General features: G+C 43.9%; 1 protein-coding gene across 1 annotated transcript in view; it reads right to left on the reverse strand.

Moving 5' to 3' along the window:
* Window positions 1-17,101, reverse strand: part of NALF1 (NALCN channel auxiliary factor 1) — a 555,696-nt gene extending 538,595 nt beyond the window's left edge. Inside the window, exon 1 of the mRNA XM_004614077.2 lies at window positions 16,078-17,101. Within this exon, the coding sequence (XP_004614134.2) occupies window positions 16,078-16,950 (873 nt within the window). The 5' untranslated portion in view covers window positions 16,951-17,101. The remainder of the gene's footprint in view (window positions 1-16,077) is intronic.
* Between the last annotated feature and the right edge of the window lie 1,053 nt (window positions 17,102-18,154).

Consider the following 18,154-nt stretch of genomic DNA (forward strand, 5'->3'; position numbering starts at 1 on the left):
GAGAGAGAGAGAAGAAAAGAAAAGCAAGAAAAGCACCTGTCATAGAGGCAGGCAGGGGGTGGGGGTGGGGGGTGGAGGGTGATGGGAGGTAACCTGGTGGAGGGGTGGGTGTTGGAACATTGTATGACTGAAACCCAATCATGAAGAGCTTTGTAAGGGTGGCACTCACAGTGATTCGATAAAAAAAAGTTAAAAAAAAAAACAAACAAAAAACCTCTGCTTCCTTCTCTTTAGAATGTAAATAATGACCACACCTCCCTCCTGGGGTGAAGCCCACCGGCCTAGCCCCAAAACGAGGTGCCAACTGTTAACTATCAACAGAGGAGAACCGTGCCCTCCAGTTTGGGTGATATTTGTTCTGCCTACCCATGAATCCTGTTAGACTTTAAAAAAAAACAAAGTTTAGTCAAATCACTTAAACGTACCAAAGTACGGGGACAGGGAAGTAGCACACCTGAGTGGAGTCCCCAGCACCACGCGTGGCCCTTCACGCCCAGCCAGCACTGATCACTGGCCGCTCCAGGACTGACCAACAAACCAAAAATAGTTGAAAAATTTAAATATATGAAAGTGTGCAAAAACGACCGAGAGAATGGCCCATTGCAATTGTTTTCCCTGTGTCTGTGTCACTGGCTGACGTGGAACTGGCGTTAGTTCAGTCAGCCCCGAGGGCCAGGGTGGCTCAGTGTTGCCTGATTCCGGCTTACACGAGCCAGGAAGAAGAGCTACAGGAAGCCCTGAATGAGGATTCGGGTTCCGCTTCTCCCTTGTTATTTTACAAAACCTCCTGGTCCACTTCATGTGAAGAAACAGCAATATCTGTAAATACTATTTTTATTTTTTTTTAATTTTTTTCCTTTATAACTTCTTTATTATACACAAAATTATTGTTTTCACCTCAAATTTGAGAGAAAGATCATACAAAAGAGTAGTTTTCATAAACATTACTCAGCTATTTTCACAAGAACTTTCTTTATTAAAAAATTTTTTTCCAATAGGATTTTTTTTTATTCTTTTATTGAATCACCATGTGGAACTGAGATTTAAACCTGAAAGCTTTGTAACTTTCTGTAAATACTATTTTTAAACATTTACCATCAGTGACTTAAATTTTCCAAGGACATTAAGGCCTACCTAGATATTTCCTCAGAGAAAGCATTATTTTTTCCCCTTTGAAATCCTAGTTAGTACACCATAGACAAACTTACAGCAAAATAAATAAAAATCACTTGATTCTATTTGGTTGTATTAATAAAAGTTTTGGCTGTCAGATTGCCTCTCCTATATTTTTCTGTTAAGTAAAAACTTGTGTCGGTCTCAATTTGAATCCACAGAAAAGTCTTTTTCTTTTCAGTCTCTTAAAATTTAGGAAGTGATCAGCAGAACTAAGCACTGACATAGATTTCTAAAATTTTACAAATATGGAAAACAACACTGTCATTGTCACTGTCATCCTCTTGCTCATTGATTTGCTTGAGCGGGCACCAGTAACATCTCTCATTGTGAGACTTATTGTTATTGGCATATTGAATACGCACGGGTAGCTTACCAGGCTCTGCCGTGCGGGAAAACAACACTAAATTTTTAAAACTCTCTCTTTCAGGAAGGTTTAGGAAAGGTCTCTTCCTTTAAGAGACCACAGCAAGCTATGGAGTGAAGATTTTCCAAACCCATAACTAGCCTTAAAGAATCATGTAGAAGTAAAATACTGTGTTTAGATGTCCACTATTTTAAAACTTCTATTGCTTGACAGCAAAAAATATGAATCACTGTATTCTATAAAGTTGGCCTTTTGTAATTATCTGAACCTTTGTATCTGAAAGCAGACATATCAAACTTTTCATAAAAAATTACAACATCAGACTGAAATTCCACCACTACTCTGGTTTCAAAACTTTGATAAAAAACTGAAATTTTTCTTTCACTTTAAAATAAAATTTGTTATGAGAAGATATTTTATTAAGGAATAGAATATGAACTCACTAGCTTTTGGGTTATGAGAATTTCACAGCTGTTATTATTGTTTTCGTTCATACACCTTCGAGGATTGGGGGAGAACCTTTCTGCACTTCCCTACACGCCCCACCCTTCCCTTGCTTTGAAAATCAGCATTTATAGAGATGTATTTTGGACTTTTTCCCTGTTCGTATGCAAATCACACATGACAAGACAAGATCGTTTACTCTTTTTTAGAGAGCACAGTATGCTAACTTTTATCACAAGGCCTAAATTACTAAATTATTATCAGCATGTGATAATAGTGCTCGAATTACCCGAGAATCGTTTCCAACAAGAACTTATCTTCAAAAATCAATATTCATTTATCTCTATATTGTCTTTCCTTCCACCACACAAAAGGTATTGATATCGAAAAGGTACTGGAAATGTTTACCCAAGACCAGGTTTGCCAATAAAGTTACCCGCATGCTCTGTGGCAGCATCCGTGCACCTCTGGAAGACACCCACCATACCTCCGCAAGGAGATTCCAGTGATCACTCAGAGAAGAGGCCCAATTGAATTCAACAAACACTGTCATGGTATTTAACTAAAAAATAGTAGGATAATTCAGGGCAGAACCAGTAGAGGTGTGTGTGTGGGGGGGGGGGGGGGGGTGTCTCAGCTATCAAGGTGGGTCATTCCTGCTGTGTTTGGCCAGGGCTGGGATCAGTAGACGTTGGGGGGAAGGGGTTCCCTAATCCCACATATTTTCTAAATCGAGCCATTTAAATTATTTCATACACTTGAGTGAAGGTAAGATCTTTTCAATCTAAACTGTCTATAAGTTAACCTTCATACAATTCATCTCTATAGTTTTGACATGAAAAATAGTGGGGGCGGGGTTGCTGGGTGCCACAGAGGGCCTTTAGAGATATTGTCTGAGCATGATTGATACACTCGGGTGCTACATGCAAAGGTTCTGAGCCCACACTGGAATTTTCATTTACGGTAAAAACGGGATCTTTTCCTATCGTTTCAGTTTAGACTTTTAAGCGAACATTGTCTTTCTTCTACCCAATCTGTCCGGAAATTCCAGTGGAGAGAGGAGAGCCGTGCCTGAGTGAACAGAACCATGTCAGTGTAATTTGGCTTCACTGATGAATTTATCGATTATTCGGTTTTTCAACTGTTGTGGACTTGATTTCTCCTTGGAATATAATGATTCTCCGGACTGCAAAAGTAAGTCACACAGTCTCTAAGCCTCGGGATTATTCTGGTCTTTTGGCTTTAGTGGATGAAATTATCCAGCTTGTTTCTGCTCTTTCGCTTTCAGCAGGCAGAGAAGACGCAGCTCTCTTTCAGAAAAAGATGACATCATAAAACAGTGCTCAAACTCTTTCATGAAACTTTTACTCACTTAATTTTGAACAAATACTTTTCTGATTTTTAAGTAAGTCTGGTATGTGGGGAAAGCTAACAAGGTTCAGTGATATTTTTAAGTTTCAAATCTTTTGAACATTTCATATGTGAGGCAAAGAACATTCTCATAGTAAAAATATAAAATATTTTTAGGGTTGCTTCAATGCCTAACAGTGCCAGGAACTATTCCTGAGTGCAGATCCAGGAATAAACCCAATTATGCTCCCACCTGAAAAATATAACCCAAATCTTTTGGTGTTTTCTTAAAATGTGGATTGGCATTTGATTATCTATTGCTATATCAAGGTAGACATTTTTTTGCCTTAATTTTTTGGGGGGGTCATACCCAGCAATACACAGGGGTTACTCCTAGCTCTGTGCTCAGGAATTACTCCTGGCAGTGCTCAGGGGACCATATGGGATGCTGGGAATCGAACCCGGGTCGGCCACGTGCAAGGCAAAATGCCCTCCCCGATGTGCTATCGCTCTAGTCCCGTCAAGGTAGACATTTTAAACAAGCTCGGGTAGCAGTATTCTGAACGATGAAAGTACCCACAGTTTGGACAAATTTGTGACAATCACAAATTCACTGAAAATTGACTATCTTATGTTTCTGTGGTGCTGAGGATCTAACCTAGGGCTCACGCATGCAAGGCCAGTGCTTGTCCGCTGATCACAACTGCAGCAAATCACTAAGATTGGAAACAGTGTTTTCCCCCCCTTTTTTGCTAGTAGACTTCATCAGACACACTTCCCATCGTGGTTGAGGAAATGGGGAGCCTGTGTCCAGCATCGCACTTTAACTAGAGGACGTCCATCTCCTCGCAGTTAGGTGCAAGAGCTAAGCAGTATGACTTTGCATTTAACACCTGAGTATATCAGTCATGCTCAAACAGTGTATCAGCAATAGCAAAATAAACCACACATGGATTAGTCTAACTCAGTTCCCATCTATCTTCACGATAAGCATTTGTAGTTGATTATTTATTTATTTGTATTTTGGGGACAGTATCTGGCAATGCTCATGGCTTACTCCTAGTTCTGCACTCAGGGGCCACTCCCGATGGTGCTTGGGGAGCCATACGTGGTGCCAGGGAGCAGATCAGGTCTGATTCACGGAAGGCAAGCAGCTAATCCTGGCACTGTCTTTCTGACCCTGGTTCTGTGTGCCACCAAGAAGACAGGTCCACCTGCACCATGAAATTTTATATACCGCCTAAGTAAAGCAAAAAAATTCTGGCTGAAAGAGTTGAAATAAGAACTGAAAGAGAAAGAGTTGCTGTTGTCAATATTTTCACTTTTCCAAAGTATTATTACCATGAGCAAACCTAAGAGACTATTCTTTTCTGTATAATGGAATTTTTTCTTTGACAGGGATTTTCCGCAAGTACAATCTCTCTAGGCAAAGTTACCACTTCTGTGTACCTCCTCTGTTGCCACATGATGCTGCATGAAATGTTTAAAGTTATCTCATCTGGTCGACTTGCAGCACATAGATGAGAGGCCCTTAACAGCCAAGAGAGCCACATCCTTTCTGTGACCCACTGTCACGAAGCACCCCTAGTTTCCTCAGATCACTTTTCCAGGCTGGGAGAGCTCCATGACTCGACAGAATACCTTGCCTTCTTACGTAGGAGATGGACACATGGCGAGCCAGCTCTCACCCAGAACCATCCACTCCACTTGTCCATATCCGCCAACGGCATTTGCCATGTTTTGCATGCTGATTCTACTTCAGTACCAAATCAGTCTTTACCCCCCACTTATAGTCCTTATTCTACTAATAAAACAACGAGGGATAGCGGGATGGGTAAAGGAGGCATGGAAGGCATGGAACACAAACAAAGGGTAAACAAAGACCTAACTCAATGCCATGTAGCTGAAGTATAAGGCAAAGTTCCCAGCGGGTGGCTCGGACTATTCAGACACATGCCCCGTATATTCGAAATAACATAGAAATTTCCCCATGACTTTTTCATCCTTTAGTTTTGCGGAGATGGAAAATCGTTACGGTGGTTTCTCTACTTGACCTCCCAGAGAGCTGTGAACAGCAGTGTTTGAATCCCTTGAGAATTCAAATCCGTTTTGAACATGTGCTCAAAACCCAGCACATGCTAAATTTTTTATCTGAAATAACAGAGAAAAGATTTAAGCTTTAGAAATGAAACATTTTCACGACAGCCGAACTTTTGTTTTCTTTTTATTAGCACTGCTCAATAATTTAGTCACCTTCCCAAAGACACAGAAGCGTGCAGTTCTAACAAAGCAATTTCACCATGCAAAATGCCAAGTCTCCTCATAAAACTCTAGTAAATGAGTGCTGCTTACCAGAAAATTTATATGAGATCTCAAGCTAAGATTATATTAATTTTACAGATGTTCCCCATGGCTTTCTCCACCATGGGTCTTCACAAAATGTGATTATTTATTGAGCACCATCAAGCCTTAGGATGAGATGCTTTCCCACGCCCAGGAGACTGCCGTTTCTTTCTGAGGAGCATCCTATGAGGTCCTGGAGTCCTATTTAAAGCAACTTTGATAATGTCATATAAATACTAATAAAACTTCAAATTAACCCAGTCTATCCCCAATATTCTAGCCATCATATTTCTTTTAGAGCTTTTCAATTCCTATGTTTAGAACTTTCTACCACTTGTTTGTATAAAAAAATGTATAAAGAGATATTTGAATTGAATTCAGAGGGTTCTCTCCACAGATCACTGAATCCCAGGTCAATGTGAGCCTAAGACAGTTTACCCGGAGAAGAAAGATGACTCCAATGCTGAAGGGCATTGTTTGCACGCTGGAAGCCTGGTCCCCTGCATGACTTCCCCTGTCCCCGGCAATGAACAATACCAGAGGAGACCCTGAGCACCGAGTCGAGAACAATCCCCAAGTAGCAGTTGGGTGTGAACCCCCCAAAAAACAGAACAAATGCTTTTGAACAATTAGCAGCAACATCATTATATAATTCTTAATGATACTACATTCTTGGGGCTGGAGCAATAGCACAGCGGGTAGGGCATTTGCCTTGCACGCCGCTGACCCGGGTTCGATTCTCAGCATCCCATATGGTCCCCTGAGCACCGCCAGGAGTTATTCCTGAGTGCAGAGCCAGGAGTAACCCCTGTGCGTAGCCAGGTGTGACCCAAAAAGCAAAAAAAAAAAAAATGATACTACATTGTCAACAATGGTGTTAATTGCTAATAATAAAATCATTATTTCATCTTACCCAAAAGTGAGCTTTCTACTTCATGTAAGCATATTCAAGCTCATACTATTGTTATTTTTACAATCCTGAATGCAAGACATGGGTCTCATTTCAAATATATATAATGAGACAAAGGATCTCAGGTGGCCAGTAGAATGTACAAGATTCAACTGTTCTTCCCCCAACCCTCCGTCCCCAAAACAAGGGGCTCTGCAGCCATTGGGGTCTCCAACTTCTGGGGAATGTATTGTCTCCTGAATATTTCCCAAAACTGCTCCCACCAATTTCATATTGGAATCTTAGCGCAAAAGCCGTGCACATTCTATCGATCATCTCAATGTAGAAATATTTACCTCTTTAGACTCACATATATCACCTCTCTGGTTTTCCTTTTCTTTTCACGACCAAGCATCTCCAAAGGAGAAGGAAAAGCTTCCATCTTCTCAACTTCCACGTATCCCATCCTCCCTTCCTGTGGGAGCACTCTTCCTGCTCAAAGGACTCTGGCGGGATCAAGGAGACCTAGTTGCCGAATCCAGCGCCCTACTTCCAGGCTCAGCCTGCATGCCCTTCCTGCACCATTAGAAGCTCGGGACTGATTCTGCCTCTAAAAATCTTTCCCTCTGCTTTTTGGGCTTTTGGGTCTCAATAGGTTCATGATTCTTTCTTTCTTTTCCTTATCACCCCTCCCACATTCTCTCTTCTCCTCCATTTCCTCCTCACTCACTTTTTTCACTTTCACCCCTTGTTCCTTCTCAGTCTTTGCCTTTTTCCTTCACACAAACTTAAATTCTATCCTTTCTTAGGATTCATCTTCACATTTGTCTCCCATAATCTACTGTGGTTATGTCATCTAATTTCTACTGTCACAAAGAGATTAGATCAAACCTACACAGAGAGAGAACTTCATAGCCAAATCCTGGGTCTGATAACACTATCTGTAATACCTGTAACGATCCCCTTTCTTTCCTCACTCCCTGACCTGGCTTATTGTTCCTTTGCATCTCCTATCTCATTAAATAACATCAACATCCAGAATCTCACCTCATATAATACTCCAGTGAGATGCTTCCTCATTGAATCTGAATTCTGACAATGCACCTGAATCCTGCCTTTCATCGTCACTTCCATAATCCATGTCATCTTTAAATTTTATGCCCAATGGGGCCGGAGCGATAGCACAGTGGGTAGGGTGTTTGCCTTGCACGCAGCCGACCCGGGTTCGATCCCCGGCATCCCATATGGTCCTCCAAGCACCGCCAGGAGTAATTCCCGAGTGCAAAGCCAGGAGTAACTCCTGAGCATCGCTGGGTGTGACCCAAAAAGAAAAAAAAATAAATTTTATGCCCAACATGGATAAAAATTCAGACATCTGAAATTATATAAAAATTTAAAATTCATATCTTCACTTAGTCTAGACACATTTCAAGTTCCCAGTTGCCACCTGTGGCTAATGGCTAGACATGCTGAACTTGGTGGAATAGAAACATTTCCATACACAAAAAATGTTCCACTGGCGTGTGCTGGTTCACAGTCTTCATTTTTCCCCCAGAGGGGGGAAAAAAAAGAGCTTTGGTCTCCCTGACCTCATTTTCTTCTGTCCCAGTCTCATCACATTGCTAATTTTCGAAACAAATAAACTGTCCCAAGTGAATGCCTTGATTAAAATTCTTTTCTGGTAATTTTGTCATATAGAGAATGAAACACAATGGCGTTGGCTTGAGATCCGTGGTTCATGACAAACGAGCTCTAACATCTCCCTAGATACGTGAACAGTTTCCACACAGCCCTCACACAGTATAAGGCGCGGAATCATGTCCTCTCAAGTTCATATGGTGAAACTCTGGATATCAATTTCATTGTCTGGAAATACAGTCTATAAGAAACTCATCAAGTTGAAATAAAAATTGAGATATCTAAATGTTATAGACGCCGGGAACCTGAAGTCATTCTCAACTAATAAACTCAAACACCTGCGAAAACAATAAAAGTTGGACTTTTAATTAAAAATCACACACAAGAGGCCATAGAGACAGTGCAGAGGGTAGGGCTCAAGCATTCACCCGATTCACCCAAACTCAGTACCTGGTACCAAACAGTACCCCACAGCTCTGCTCATGGCCCTGGAAGTCCACCGCACTGCCAGCGGTGGTGAGACCTTAGAACCACGGGTTCTACACAGGTCTGCATCCTGGACTCTCCCATGGAACCACCAGACAGGCTGGGGCAGAATCACCAGGAGGGACGCCCATCCATCCCGAGCACTGCCCGGGAGGCCCCATCCACAAAGTCACAACTAAAAGGTGATCATATCTTTTGGGGTTGATCATATCATATCAACCCCAAATTGCATCTCAACTAAAAATGTCAGCCTTGTTTTCCTCCCTGGAACACTCCTTCACATGTTCTGTCTGCAGGACTCTCCCCCACTGCACCCAGCAACCCAGAGGTCCTGCCATTCACCCGTCCTGTCCCAAGCCTGCCCCCAACCTAGGTCCCTGGACATGCACCCTGGACCCCCATCTCAGCGGCAATGACTCCTGTATACTTTGCAATATCATCTGGAAAGAGCTTTTAATGATAAATTCAAAACAAAAAATCATTAAAAATGTTTTCCATGATAATTTCAAAAGAAGATTTTAACAGTGGTCATCTAGGTGGATGTGGGATGATGTTACTGATCTCTTCATTCTCAGACGTGTTTGTGAGTGCTCCTCAGGAGAGGGGGAAACACCACACTGAAAGTGATGGTGTGACCTTGGCCATCCTTTGAACTGGAAACAGTTGCTGTGTGGCCTCACCTTCCTCGTCTGTAAAGTCTGTGAACACACCTCATTGAATTGATATGAAGAGGAGGTAAATTAGACAAGTTTCTGGATTCTAATAAGCACTAAACCCTGTTCGCTGCTCTCAAAGCTGGTTCCAACACTTCCATTGAGGAGAGATTCAACTCATTCTCTAGGTCATTATGGAATCATGCACACATCTCTTAGCCAGTTTTCATGAGGTCAATGGTAGTTCAGTAAGAAGAAGACAGCTCATTTTTGATGGATGTGGAGAAACAAAGAAAGAAAAGATCTTGCTCACGGGTCCCCCAGCAGACAGGGGCCCTGGAAACGCCTCCAGAAACAGGAAGAAGGCAGTGACAGGCAGGTGGGCAGAGCCCCTTCTCTCGGAGAGGGGCAGCACTTGACACTCAGAATCCTGGTGTTCCCTTAGAAGTGAGTACGTCATGGAGCACAGGGCAATGGTGGGACTGCCTGGCCAAGGTCCAAAACAGCAGGAAAACAGACACAAGACTTTTTATTTTGTGTAAGATTATTTCAACCACCTGGGTTAGTTTTCACAGCATTTTGCTTATGTTTGAATGTCAAAAGAGATGACCAAGAGCGGAAAACCACTTACGAACTCTTAACCTTTTAAATATTTAAGAATTACGTATTTCATGGATACAAGTATATATGATATCAAGCATTAACTACTTATTAGTAAGAGAGGCAAATGTTAATAATTTCTTGTTTCTATTGGTGCTATGTATTATACTATTGTGGTTGCATGATGTTAATATTATACCACTGTATGTATATATATTTTATTTTATTAATCCTTTAATATTCATATGTAGGTATTATAAGATTTTTACATGGGTATTAAAAGATCAGAAATATATGGGGAGGTTTAATTAAATAAATATTATTTGGCTTATAACAAAATATTAAAGTTCTTATTAGACATGACCTAAAGTTAGATTTTCATAGCACCTTAATTAAAAGTGTTAAAGTCACACAATATAACTGATATTATTATCATTTCAAACTAAAACAATGTAAGACACTTTTAGAGCTAATTCCTAAATTAAACTTGCTAGTAAATGATGACTGCTTAGCAGTTTGTAGCTTTTAGAAGCTATATAAATACCAACTGCTTAGCCTTAGTGTTGTAGAAATAGTTCTTTTTCCTGTCACAATGGAGAAAAAAAGATAAAAAATTAGTAATTTCTGAATTTTAATAGAGTAAATATACAAAGAAAGAATAGACTGAAAGCATGCCAAATGCTAAGACGAGGCAAGATTTTTTTCTTTTTGACAACTCTGTATTTTTGAGGAGTCCCCATTTGGCCCAAGAGAGAGCACTGAGGTTAACCCCTGTGCCTTGTATGTGGCTAACCCTCACTGGATCCCATCTCCCACAGGACCTCCCAGACCACCAGGGACCCTGAGCGGGGACTAGCCCAGAGCACCCACAGGGGGAGGCCAGAAAAAATCAAAATCATAAAAAAAGAACAGAAAAGAGAAGATAAGACAACAAAAAATAAAGAAAGTGTCTGAAATGTAGCCATGAATGCAGACTAAAATTAAAGGCAGAACAACTCAGAGCAAGTTCACCTCATCAGCCTCGGCTCAGCTCAGGCCCTGTGCTCATGTACTTGCACGGCCTTGAACTTGTCTCCAAAAGTGCTCCATTCAGACAGAGAAACTCAAGGGAACAGACCCAACCTCACACCGAGCCCACAGGCTGCCTCAGCCCCCTCCTTTGCTCCTGTTCCCTTCCCACACTGGTCCACCTACTCTCTCCATCACTATGTGCTTGGCTTTCTGCTTTCTGCCGAGGGCTTACTGCTCTTTCCATTAAAAATAAAGATTTAAAAAATCCGCCTGTGTTCCGCTGTCATCAATCCAGCTAACAAAATAAAGATGTTCGACTGAGGTACGAGGGCAGGGGAGTGACAGGCATTCTCACCCCAGCTAATACTTGGTCCTCAAACCTGAGAGGCAGTGCCGGAGACTCTGGAAGATCTCCCACAAAAAGCCAGACCAATGAATCTGAATTTCTTAGACGAGGGTCACTTTCCATCATCTGTCGATAGGCCAATGTAACCCCAAGGGTCACTGCCTGCCTAGACTCCATGTGTCCTGATATCGGGGTATCATCTTTGCTGTGTGTATCAATATAAGCCGGGAAATGTTGCATGCTTCTATGACGCATCAACACTGAAGTTGAAGATTTCAACAGGAAATTGGCAACTGACGTGAAAGCAGTAGAGCACATCATTCAGACCAAATGTTCTTTCGTCTGAAATGGGTATCTGTATATTTGTTGCATGTTCAGTCTGTGGACAACTATCTAGGATGTGATTTAAAGTGGATCGTGGAACCAAGAACAATATTTGATTTATCTTTTCTTCACATGTTAATTTACGTTACCGATGCAAATGTCAAACTCATCGAATAAAAGTGATTAAAACCAGTGTTTATAATTATGTCCTATAGAGTCACTAATTTCACCCAGTTATAGGTTCAAAGTCAAAACAAACATCATTTAGTCTCCTAAACAATAGGCCTTTAATATTATAATAAAAATTCAGGTGATTTCACATAAAAATAAAACTAAATCAATATTTTACATAGAGCAAAAAAAAATTTTAATGAAGTTCATAAAGATGGTTATGATGATTTTTACCTCATAAATGGCTTAATCAAACATAAAGTGAGAATCTCATTGTCAGGCTGCCTTTGCAGAAAAATAATTTAACTCTGAAAATAAGATTTAAAAATAGGTAAAGAGGCAGGCTATAGAAGATCTATTTTGCATGGACAATGTGCTACCTAACTTGCATAAGAAAAGGTTTTAGCGTCTCTATTTATTGGAGAGAATTGTTGGGTACAAAAGAAACAAATGATTCCATTTACAAGCTTTGCAGAGTACATGATATGAAAATAAATAAGAATTTTTTAAAGTCTTTATTTTTCTCTCCAAATTGCACGTTATGTAACCCAAATTCTGTGTTTTCAAACTGGTTAATGCTTATGAAGATTTCCTGAAAATAAGACAAAATAAGACAAAATAAAAAAAACTCCAGGTATCCCAAGTGTGGCAATGCCTGATACTGGCAGATCCTTTTTTATTGGTCAGTGTCTATTAAATAAAAGTAAGCAGTAACATTCACTTTAAGGTTGAAGACATACGAATAAGAGAATGTATACTTTTCATAAAGTATCAGGATGACAATTCTTTCTCAGAGAAGGACAGAGGTGATGAAATGGTCTATGTTAGAACCTAGCCTCCAAGTCAGTGGCCATCTGGCCTAGGTATCATAAGTGAACAGTTACTAGGATCTCCAAATGCTTCTGGAAAACATAGAAACGGACATTCCTTAAATAACCCACATCTAAAATATCTAATTTTAAGGGTTACTCGGAGAGAAATAACACCATACTCAAGAAAAACATTCAAGTCAAAGTCAAGTATGTATATATGTGTATATATATATATATGTAGTTTTATAACTTAAAATATTTTGGGTCTTTTAAATATTGCCAGCCACTATGAAGAATTTTACTTTTTTGCTGAATTCCTGTTACAGTCAAACACATTATGGAATGATAGTGAGAAATACAAATAAAACTGAATATCATTAACTTTTAATGTATTTAATCTGTACTTGATTTATGTAATACAGCAGTGAAAATGCTACAGCGTAATGGCATGGACAATTATTCTTGCCTTTACTTCCTAGCATTATTCAAGATACACGTGCATGTTTCTGCTCTTTTAAAGAAAATAACACTTATTCCTGAGGATGTTTGGATGAAAATGATATATTATGTGCTACCAAATGCTCCCACATAAAGTTTACAATACTATTCCCTGCAACACTGGACTGTTAAGAGCATGTGACTCATACCAGGCTTCCATGATTGTATTAACTCAATGTTAAGAACTTTCATTAGCACAATAGGTCAAAACTATTTTAAAAATTAATCAAAATTAAACCTAATCAATATTAATTTGACTCATAAATGGGTATATTTTTAATAAGCGGAGAACTGGAACTAAAAGTTAATGATATGTTTAACTTACAAAAGTTAGAAATCATCATATTAATATTTTTATGATTTTGCATAATTAATTAATTCCTCTAAAATATGCATTTTAATAACATGTGACTAATGTGATTAAATGCAATGTTCCTTTTCATTTTGTCTGTAACTTTCACAAATATACTTATAAATGATGAAAATTAGGCTTATGATGAATATATCCCTAATCACAATATATTACTAATTACTTAGCAGCCTTCTTAAAATATGAACAACTATATGGAATGCTTTCTTGAATCAAGTCCCTTATGATAGTCATTTTTACATTGTAAATATGTTTAAGATAAGGAAAAGTACTTAGAAAGAATTTCTGATGCATCTTCAAAGCCTACAAGTAGCATTTTAAGACTGGTAATAAAGTTTGTACATTCGTCCACAGTAGCATACCAAAAAGAAATTTGATCTACTTTTGCAGAATCTTAAAATGTTGTATATTAATTAAGGACCTAAGAAATCAATTTATAAGTGATTAAGCAAGAACATAGAGCATTAATTATGATGCTCTAATTTTTGAAGTTATCGAATAAGAAATGTTTCAATTGACAAGTCTTACACCCAAGAAATAACTGCATGAATCAAAGATAAGATAAAATTGTGTTATGGCGAAAAGAAAATCAAAATATGTGCTTAATTTTTAATGTGAAGAATAAATGTTTCTAAAGGGGGGTAAGGTTTTTTATAGGATGCTTTGTTCATACAATGAATAACTACTTCTTCTACAGAAACATAACCCAGAGGTATCCCAAATAGGATAAACCAGTTCAACCTACAGTACACCTACTGCAATGATGACATAAAGTTGAGAATTAACTCAGATCAAGAAGAAAACTAATATTTACTATTTAAAATTTTGACTTCTGAACATAAATGTATGACAGACATGTTTGAAATGTGCTGCAGTTTATGACAAGGCAGACCTTGTCTACCTCTTTTAAATATAGAACCTCTGAAAACTGGAATCACTAGAAATTTCTATGAGACAATAGACTCAGTGAAGCAGGTAGCTTTAAAGTACTACAAGAAATTACATTGGTCATAAATACAATGGAAACATTGTGACATTTGTATTAGTAGCAGAATTAGCAGAACACCAGTTTCCTTATCAGTATGATTCTGATACGATGAATCTTGTCAATTTAGGTAATTATGCAATAAATATAATAGTCATTCTTTGTAGTACCATTAATAGTAAGTTTAATGCTACAGCCTGATTTATGGTAGTGTGCTTTAGGGAAAATTGGGGTAGGAGATTTTAAGATACAGTCATCCAGTGAAGTAACAATCTAAATTCGTGCTGTAAAACTCAATATTCTCAATGTTATGCATGTAAAGAAGATCTACTTCTAGTCTTAACACTGACGAAAAAAACGACTGGAGTTTAGCTTTATCGTCAAAAACACAACCAAGCAGTCCAAAGTAAACTTCAGCTCCTGGTTGCATTCATTTTAAATAGCTGCCCCTTTGCCTAGTTTCCTTGTAAAACAAGCACTCGGATGCCCTTTGATCCTTGATGACACTAGCCTAGTACAGAGCAAGTGAGTCAGAAAAGGATCAGTTCTTCTCTCCCTGTGAAGGATGGGGCGAGAGGCGAAGAGAAAGGGAGTTTGGTGTACTTCTTTTGAAAAGTAATACTGTTTTATTGTGTTTTTGAAGAAGTTAAGAGGTGGGACATTACGGAGTACTGAGATTGTCTTATTTCTTCCCTACTAAAAGGTCACTGCAGCGGCTTCGGTTTCAACCCTCATGGCACATCTTGCTTCAGCACCACGGACAGCGGCGTCTCCACTGGGACAAGGGCCCCTGGGTTAGTGGGTCCTTAAGGTTAGAAACTTGCCTCTAGGACAGACTAGAGCCATGGTTACACTCACTAGAACACGAGTCATTCGAGGGGTGGATGCACTTTTGCTGACAGCCTCGACACTTTGCCATCGGGTACCCCAGGGACTCCTGAGAAGGCAAGCTAATTACATAAGGTGCCCGGTAAGCAGCCTAACCCTGACCATCGCTCACCAGACGCTTAACTACAACTCTGCACGTCCAGACGTGTGCCAGCGTCCCAGCAAAGACTGCAAATCCCAGCCAGCCAAGAAATACGTGGTGGCTAGGCCACCACACTTCCCACGCCACAGAAGAACCCGCTATGGGGAAGGCTGGTGCCCAACGCCTGGTTCCCTGGACACTCCCCTTGGCCTGCCCTCTGCTCCACCGGCCTTCTGATGTGACTGTCACACTCGGTGTGAGCTTCCGGAGCCAAGCCAAGATGCTCCAGCCTGGGACTCTCTCCACTTGACCTGGGGTCAGCAGAACACAGCCCACAGCTGTCCCCCGCACCCCCCCCCCCCCACACACACCCCAGCCACATACCCGTTTGCCTTTCTAAAAGGAAGCGTTTGAAAGGTGGGGACTTAAGAGATCAATAAAAACTCCAGCTACATTGTATGAGAGGTCTAGGCCGGCGACTGTGCCACAGACACCCCCAACTTCACACCGGGAGTCCCAAAGTCAGCCAGGAGGGGGAGGCAGGCGGCGAGGGGAGGGGAGCGCAGGACAGGGCAGGGCAGGGCAGGGCAGGGGAGGGCAGGGCGGGCGCGCGGGAAGTTCGGACACCTGGGGAGGCCGGGTCCTACCTTGCAGTCCTCAGGGCAGGATTTCACCGAGTACTCCTCCGACTGTAAGTACTTGTGCAGCACGCTCTCGAACTCTTCGTACTTCTCCTGAGCGTGGTGGTCGTAGTTTTGGTAGGCCTCGACGCACTGGCGGCAGGTGGTCCTCTCGCCGCCCTCCTTGAGCACCACATCCAGACTGCAGTTCAACGTGCTGGGGCTGGCCAGCCCCGAGAACAACTCCCAGAGTGTGTAGGAATTACAAAAGGAAAGGTAGAAATCCGACAAGTTCCAGCGCGCGCCGGCCGGGGCCACCCCCCGACTCCAGTTCCGGGCGCACACGGCCTCGGCGCTCTCCACGGTGAAGCACTGGCCCGACGACGCGCCCGGCGGGTAGCACGTCTCCAGGCGCCACAGCGGCCGGCCCACGGGGCCCGCGAGCAGCGCCTGGCTCTGGTTGCCCGCGCCGCGCGACGGGGGCAGCGTGGGGGACGCGGGGGCGGCCAGCGGCCGGGGCGCGGGGGCGCCCATGCCGGCCGGGAGCGCGGGCCACGACGGCTCGGGCTGCCGCGGCCGCTGCTGCGCCTGCTGCTGATGCTGCTGCTGCTGCTGCTGCTGCCGCGGGCGCTGCTGCTGCTGCTGCCGCTGCTGCTGCTGCTGCTGCCGCTGGTGCTGGTGCTGCTGCTCCTTGTCCCGCGCGCGGCTCGGCTTGGCCTCGGCGCAGAACCACAAGTGATCAGACAGCAGGACGGTGAAAAACAGGAGCGAGGCCAGCGACAGTCGCCATTTCTGCGCCCGCTCCGAGTCGATGAACGGTTTCTCGTTCTCCCGGGGTGCCGCCAGGCAGAGCTTCAGGCCGTCGTCATCGTGCCGGCACATCCAAGCACCCCTGGTCATATTTTGCGAGCGCGCAGCCCGGGGCGACCCGACAGGGAGGGCGGCGGGGTCGCGGGCTCCGCGCCGGGCATGGACTCGGGGGTCGGCCCTGCGCGCCCCCGCCCGGCCCCGCGTCCGCGCTGCCCCCTCGGCCCGCGCCGCTGCTCGAGCCTCCCCCGGCGGCCGGCCGGGCGCGCGCGCTGCCCCCTACTCGGCGGCCGACCCCATCGCGGCGGGCGCGGCGGATCGCGGAGGGCGGGCGGGCGGCGCGGAGGCCCGGCGGGGCCCGAGGACGGCGGGGCGGTGCGGGCAGCTCCCCTGCGGCCGTCAGCCGGGCACGGGCCGCGCGCGGCTCCCCATGGCCCCGGCGCCTGCGGCCGCGGGGGCGCTACTGCGCGCGGACGCTGCCTCCCGCCCGGCGCGGGACCCCCCGGCCCGCGCTGCGCCCCCCGAGAGCGGCCACCGGCATCGCCGCGCCGGCTAACTTGCCGCCATCTTCGTCCGGGAGCACTTTTCGCGGGGGTGGGGGCGGCCTTGGCGTCGTCTCCGCCCCGCGCGCCCCGCGTGGCGCATTGGCACCCGGCGCGGCCCGGGCGGGGGAGGAGGACGGGGACGCGCCGCGGGCTGCGGGGACCCGGCTTCGCGCTCCCCTGCGCCCGGCCGGTGGCGCCGGGACACCCCCGGGCGCGCACGATCGCGCACTCGCACACCGGCGGGCGCACACACACACACACACACACACAAACACACGCTCGCGCGCACACGAAGGGGCAGGCACACACGCACACACACATAAACGGGCTCACACGCGCGCGCGCACAGACCAACGGGCACACACACGCGCGCACACGCACACACACACGGGCAAACACACGCGCACACACACAAACGGGCACACACATGCGCGCGCACACACACAAACGGGCACACACGCGCGTGCACACACAAACGGACACACATACACGCACACATGGGGCACACACACAAATGAGCACACGCGCGCACTCACACACCAATGGGCACACACACGTGCGCACATGCACAAACGGGCACACACACATAAACGGGCACACACACGCGTGCATACAAACCAACGGGCACGCACACACGGGGCACACGCACACACACAAACGGAAACACATACACGCGCACATGCATACATGGGGCACACGCACACACAAACGGGCACACACGCGAGCGGTACACACACGCACACATGAGCGCA

The sequence above is a fragment of the Sorex araneus genome, chromosome 1 (assembly GCF_027595985.1).
Source record: "Sorex araneus isolate mSorAra2 chromosome 1, mSorAra2.pri, whole genome shotgun sequence".
In the NCBI taxonomy this organism is placed as follows: domain Eukaryota; kingdom Metazoa; phylum Chordata; class Mammalia; order Eulipotyphla; family Soricidae; genus Sorex; species Sorex araneus.